Source organism: Puma concolor, chromosome B1, assembly GCF_028749965.1.
Source record: "Puma concolor isolate L17-30 chromosome B1, mPumCon1.1.hap2, whole genome shotgun sequence".
Lineage (NCBI taxonomy): Eukaryota > Metazoa > Chordata > Mammalia > Carnivora > Felidae > Puma > Puma concolor.
In genome coordinates this window covers 36,208,429-36,214,791 of record NC_141670.1, presented here as the reverse complement: position 1 = coordinate 36,214,791, position 6,363 = coordinate 36,208,429, and the positions used below count along the sequence as shown (strand labels likewise).

The following is a 6,363-nucleotide window of genomic DNA, read 5'->3' as shown; positions in this document are numbered from 1 at the left end:
CCCTGGCCCGGAATGATACCTGCGCTCACCCTTGGGGAGGTGGGGCACCAAACCTGAGGGCAGGAGGAGCTGACCCTGGGAGAGGAGGAGGGACCCTCTAGTCCAGGTCTGAGGGTCACGAAAAACGTGGGAGACTACAGGGGCCAGCCTCCTTATCAAGAAGGCTCCACAGCTCCATCCTCTGTGCTCGGGTAGCCCAGCAAGAGGCTGGCAGACCCCGCCAGCCAGCGGCTGCTTTGCTGTCTCACTGGCCAGGAAGGTGGACACCTCACACCTCAGTCTCCCAATTACGCCCTCCTCCCCCATTCCTTCTCCCCTCCCTTCTCTCTCCTCCTCCTCCTCCCCTTTCTCTCCTCCTCTCCCCCCTGAAAACCTGTGGCTTGAAGAGACCTTGGCTTCTCTGGGACTCTACCCCTGGGGACTGCCCATATCTGCTCCTGAGTTTGGGGGCAGGAGGGCAACCGCCCCAAGAAATCTCTCCGGCGATGGGAGCCACCCGCCTGCTGCCCAACCTCACTCTGTAAGTGCACTGCCTCTCTGAACTGAAGTTTTGTTGCCATTTGCAGCCTGGGGCAGACCTAATCTTACCGGGAATCCCACACGGAGGGGCAGGGAGGGGCGGGGGGGCTCTGCCTTCTCACCCTGGGTTGGCTACTGGCACCCACACCAAGGTCTGCCTTGTCTTCTCACACAGGTGCTTGCAGCTACTGATTCTCTGCTGTCAAACTCAGGTAGGCGGGCGCCCCCCACTAGCTTTTCTCCATCTCTCCCACCCCACCCAACTCGGGGCGGGGGGGGGGGGGGGGTAGCTTCCTTTCGGTGGACAGAGGCAGGTTCTGGCCTCTCCCTGGATCCAGAAGGTTTTTGAGGGTGGGGGCTGGTGTCAGCCTCTGGAGGTGTATAGAAGGGGCTATGGCAGATTTGGGGATTGACTAAGGTCTTTATCTGTCTTCCCTCCATGACCCTCTCTACATGTCCTGAGGTCTCTGCTTTTCTCTCCATCCGGCTCCCCTCAAGTGTTCCCCTCAAGGCTAAATGCATGGGGCAACCCAGTCTTGAGGGATGGAGTCTGGAGTGGTAGGAAGAGGGCTGAGGTGATGGCTCAGGTGAGGCTTGTACTTGGAGGTACCTGAAAAGACAGGTTTTCATGCAAAACCAGTTGTGTATTCCACTTACTACCCCACTCTCACCACCATAGATGTCCTGGGGAATCACTGTCCTGGGGGATAGCCCCAGTCAGGGCGGGGTGACTCCTTACCTACAGGGCAATGAGGTCAAGCCCCAAGGGGTTTGTTTGGGACAAGATTCAGGGTTTGCATCTCCACACTCCCCCCACCCCATGTTAGCCCCCCCATGCACACCCCCACCCCAAGCCTCAGCCCCCTGTGCGAGGCTCGGTCCCTTTTTGTGATCCTCCATAAAAGTGCAGCTATTAAAATGCACTGGTCCAGAACCGCTCTGGGGAGAGATCGCTTGGCTTTCCCAGGCCAGAGGCCCGCTTCTCTTCATATCCAGTGGGGACTTTTTTTGAAGGTAAATGCCTTTTCTCTGGGAGAGGGAAAGGGGCTGCCTTTGAAGCAGTGGGGGGGTGGGAGAGAGAGAGAGACAACTCCCCCCCTTTTCCTTCCCCCTTTTGCTCTAGCCCCCGTTCCAGGCCTTTTGCTTCACACATCCAGGGAGAGCAAGAAGAAAGCCCCCAGCCTGGCCGGGAGGGGGCTGGGGGTGGGCCCAACCTGTTCTGGAAGGGGAATTAGCACAATGGTGAGGCTGGCCGGGGCGTTTATGGCCTGGCTGAGGCCCCATTCAGGACTCAGGGAAGGTGGCAAAGCTGTCCTTTCCCCCTTGAAGTGCCCCCTCGCCCCCCTTGGAGGGGGGGCCGGCAGGCCGGACCATAGCCATGCTTGAGGGGCCGTCTGACAAGCAGCTGTCTGCAGCAGTGGAAGGGGAGGTCCCCCTGCAGCGGGAACATGAAAGGGACAGGCCAGGTCCCGCGGGGAGAGCGACTTGTGGGTTGTGGGCTGTGGGGGGGGCGTGGGGCTGCTTTTGTGAAGGGCCTGAAGGGGGACAAGGAGAGGAGGGGGCTTCAGGGGGGCCTCTCTGCTCCTGACCTGGAACAGACAGCCAGAAGGAGGCTGCCCGCCAAGAGGGGCGGAGGGCCTGAACCTGGGCCAGGAGATGGGGGCTGGGGATAGGCTGGACCCCACCGAGGGTCCTGGCCCAGCCAGACCCCACCCCCTGGCAGGAAGGCAGGCCCTCACCCCAAATGCTGGCCTCAGGTTTTTCTGGGGTGGGGTGCAGGGTGCACTTGGCTGCTTTGAGTTTCCAGACCCTGCTCTCATAGGCAATGGGGGGGGGGGGGTGCTCCTGGTGGCACTCCTGGCCTGTGGCCTAGCTGGAGTCGGAAATGAGCAGTGACACACATGAAGGGTTAACCCTGAGCAGGTTACAGGGTCAGCCTGTAGCTGCTCCCTCACCGCCCCCTTCCTCAAAGCTGATCCTTCCTGCTCCTCCCTCTACCAGAGAGTGGCCCCTAACAGATGCTGATCTGGGTCGAGATCTGTCTAGGTGGTTTCTACGGGGCCTGGAATAAAGGTGGCCTTAGGGATCTGGGGTACAGAAAGTCTGTTCCAGCACAGGCCAGTAGGATATGGGTGGGGAGAGAAACATTTTAGCCTAGGGTTGAGGCTGTCACCAGCAGCTGAGAAATGTCATCTGGTTTGCACCTTCCTGGAGACAGAGGACAGGAAGGGGTCTGTTTTTCTCCCACTCAGTGTTGCAGATAGGTGAGACAGGCCAGAAGAAGGTAATCGTCCTGGCTTTGCAACATGCATGGGTAGAACCTGGTTAGCGGGCAGGCAACAGTATTGCCCCCACTGGCCACGAGCCTCTGTTACATTGTGACACAGGCAGGCGGCTCACAGGAGAGCCTGGGCCACCACTGATAGCTCCTCTCGCTGCTGCAGCCTCCATCTCCCTCGCTAAGGAGGCACCTCACCCCTAGTGGCGGGAGGAACACTGACCAAAAGGGCATGGGGTTCTCTGAGGGTCCTGAGCACCCAGAGGCAAAGGCAGGGGAGATGGGCAGGAGCTCAGGATTCCACAGTTAGCGCTGAAAAGAAATGCTTACAGGGGCATTACAGGAGCCTAAACAAAAGGTCTTAGAGCCTCCATAATGCTCTCTGGTAAGCCTAACAGACCAGCTTCTGTATGCGCATGTATGTATATGCCTGTGCATGTGTGTGTGTGCCTGGGGGTAGGATCCTTCAAGGCCAGTGGGGAGGATGAAGGAAAAATCTGGTTATCCTGGCTAATGGAGCCAAGACCCTGGCATTCTGGAGAAGGGACAAGCTCCAGTCCTAGAGGCAGGACAGCACTTCTGTCTCTAATCAGCTGGGTCACCCAGGGCACCTCTTTGACATTGGAATTGGGTACCATCACTGTGAAGGTTCTGTCTAGCAACCAGAGTCATGATTCCAGATCTGCACTGCATCACCAAGGGTCCCCCAAGCCTGTGCGGCCACCAGTTCTCTGCTCCAGGGCAGATGGGGAGCCAAGAGGTCATGACTGGCTCACCCGCTGGCCTGGAAAGACCATGGCCATATGCACCCTTCACCCTGCACCTCTGCTTCCCAGGACAAATGGCCTGGCCCCCTCACACTCACCTCCACACCCTTCTCCCTTGGATGGACCAGTGGTGGTGTCACCCAAAGCAAATTGACACTATTTTTCCCTTGGTAACCGCAAAGGGGGAGAATCACCCGTCTCCTAATTTTAACCAGTACGTGAGGGACCAGGGTGCCATGACTGACCAGCTGAGCAGGCGGCAGATCCGTGAGTACCAGCTCTACAGCCGGACCAGTGGCAAGCACGTGCAGGTCACCGGGCGTCGCATCTCTGCCACCGCGGAGGACGGCAACAAGTTTGGTGAGACCCAGCCCTCACCAGAGGCCACTCACACTGCTGGCCGGCCTAACCTGGTCCGTCCCCAGATCCTGTGCCAGGGCAGGGGCCACAGTGGGAGAACAGGGAGAAGCCTCTTGGAGTAGGGCCTCTCGGTGCCCCCCCACCCAAGTGCGGAAGTCAGGCTGGTTGGGGGGCCCCCTGCCATACCTGAGCCGGCAACCCCAATGGACGGAGGTCTTTCTCCCCCTCCCCCCATCATAGCCAAACTCATAGTGGAGACAGACACGTTTGGAAGCCGTGTGCGCATCAAGGGTGCTGAGAGCGAGAAATACATCTGTATGAACAAGAGGGGCAAGCTCATCGGAAAGGTGAGAACTGGAAGGAGGGGGAGTGGATGAAGGAATCAATGTTACTGCGTGCCCCACAGCACCCCCTACTCCCCTCTACTAGGCCCAAGCCATGACTGACTACGCACACACCCCAACACTAGGCCACTCTGGTTTCTCCATTTAAATGAGTCCCTGTGGGGTCAAGAAGCCCTCTGAGGACACTTACTGACCCATAAGGATCTTCAGCTCTGATTTATGAGGTATTTCCCCAACATCAAGGAGTCAGAATTTTAGCACTTACATGATATTGCAGTCCCTATGTTGAGGCTTAAGCGCTGATCAGGGTTGAGAGTTGACATTCATACAAGGCCACTAGTTTCCCCAAGGTCAGTGGGGTCCACAGGATCCAACTAGCAAGATGCACACTAACTGCCTGCTAGCGTAACCACCCTGCAGGGGCAGTTCCAGCACTGTTGGGTAGGAGAAGTCCACTTCCCTTAACATTTGTCAATCCTGGCTTCCAGTTCTGGCTGTTCTCACCAACTATTTGCTTACCTTGGTTAAGCCTCAGGCTTCTTGTCTATAAAAATGGGCATAGTGTCAAGGTTATCTATTGGGTCAAATGGGTGGTGGGGTGGCTCCTGACATAGTCTGGTATTCTGTAAACATTTGCCCCTTGTTTTCATCAAAGACTCCTTTTCCTCCACCCAGCAGCACCATTGGCCCAGACTGAGGAGTGTGCTCGTGTACAGAGTGCCCACTGGGTATGCGCTGAACTGCATAATAATCTTGATCTTTATGCCACATCTTGGGAAACAGGCTCTGCATGGCTAAATACCTTGCTCAAGGTGTACAACTTCCAAATGACCAGGCTGTATTTAAGTTCAGACCTGACTCCAAGCAAAACTTGCTCCTTTCTCCCACTTCTGCCTCTCACCAGGCAGAAATCCTTGGGCACACAGCTCCTGTCATTCCTTCCTCAGTCCCACAAAATAGGCCCCAAAGGCAAGTAAGGCAGAAAGTTGGGTGGACAAACTCGCCTCCTCTTGTTCCTTCCCTCCTCCCCGCAGCCCAGTGGGAAGAGCAAAGACTGCGTGTTCACAGAGATCGTGCTGGAGAACAACTACACGGCCTTCCAGAATGCCCGGCACGAGGGCTGGTTCATGGCCTTCACCAGGCAGGGTCGGCCCCGCCAGGCTTCCCGCAGCCGCCAGAACCAGCGAGAGGCTCACTTCATCAAGCGCCTCTACCAGGGCCAGTTGCCCTTCCCCAACCACGCTGAGAGGCAGAAGCAGTTCGAGTTTGTGGGCTCAGCCCCCACCCGCCGGACCAAGCGTACTCGGAGGCCACAGCCCCTGACGTAGTCAGGGACACTGGGGGCAGCTGCCCCTCACCAGCCTTCCCATCCCCTTCCCTTCCTAATCCCAAGACTGGGCTGGGGTGGAGGGAGGGGAGTCAGAGCCCCCAAGGAGGAAGGACCCTGAGGAACTACAAGCGTCAGAGCCTCAAGCCAGAAAGGGGACAGGACTGCCACATAGCAGGGCTGGGGCGTCAGGGCAGCTGCCCCAGACCCAACAATGGAATAGGCCCCCGGGGGGGAGGGGGGATGGCAGACCCCCAGGAGAGGAACTGTAGTGTTACCCTGGACTCAGGCTCCCTGAAACAGGCGAAAAGGGCAGCAGGTTCAAAGCCTTGCAGACACTGTCTGGAGCTGGCTCTCTTTAAATTCTCCCCAAATCTTCTTCAGTCTGCCCCCAGCCTCCAGTTTCCTCCTGGCCAGACTGTAGGAAAGGACTTTTGTGTTTATTTCAGGAAAAAAGAAAAAAAAAGAGGGTTGGCCATTCTTCACATTCCACTACCCAGGCCTGCACCCCCATCCCCGACTTCGAGCCCCAGAATAAAACCATTTTCCTGCAAACGGGTTATCTAAAGGCGGGGTGGAGGGATCCACTACCAAACGGCATTGGTAACAAAGTCTCTCGGAGAGGCGCCCGGGGAAGCCGTGGAAGCCAACTGCCCCGGCCCGGGCGTGGCCCAGCAGGTGGAGGGGCAGCGCGCGCGTGGGGGGCGGCGGGCAGTGCCGCCTGGAGGGAAAGTGGGGTGTGGGTGGCCCAGGAAGGCCCCGCACCTC

The 6,363-nt window shown here is 57.8% G+C and overlaps 1 protein-coding gene across 3 annotated transcripts; it reads left to right on the top strand.

The window, feature by feature from the left end:
* On the top strand, positions 1–6,150 carry FGF17 (fibroblast growth factor 17). Of its 3 annotated transcripts, XM_025933047.2 has the most exons (5): positions 1–520; positions 695–731; positions 3,747–3,924; positions 4,165–4,271; positions 5,303–6,150. In XM_025933047.2, the coding sequence occupies exons 1-5, from the start codon at positions 486–488 to the stop codon at positions 5,594–5,596; spliced, it is 651 nt and encodes a 216-aa protein (XP_025788832.2). In that variant the 5' UTR covers positions 1–485; the 3' UTR covers positions 5,597–6,150. The 3 variants fall into 3 exon arrangements, with proteins under 3 accessions (XP_025788832.2, XP_086559628.1, XP_086559627.1); XM_086703502.1 differs by lacking the exons at positions 1–520; positions 695–731 and adding an exon at positions 2,962–3,182 and having other exon boundaries at positions 3,780–3,924; XM_086703501.1 differs by lacking the exons at positions 1–520; positions 695–731 and adding an exon at positions 2,962–3,182.
* The last annotated feature ends 213 nt before the right edge of the window (positions 6,151–6,363 follow it).

Bases quoted from the DNA above. Each gene is read 5' to 3' on its own strand.
- FGF17 (XM_025933047.2), top strand. From the start codon at position 486: ATGGGAGCCACCCGCCTGCTGCCCAACCTCACTCT. The intron at 521-694 runs GTAAGTGCACTG...CTTCTCACACAG, and splicing joins CTGCTGCCCAACCTCACTCT to GTGCTTGCAGCTACTGATTC. The intron at 732-3,746 runs GTAGGCGGGCGC...GTAACCGCAAAG, and splicing joins TTCTCTGCTGTCAAACTCAG to GGGGAGAATCACCCGTCTCC.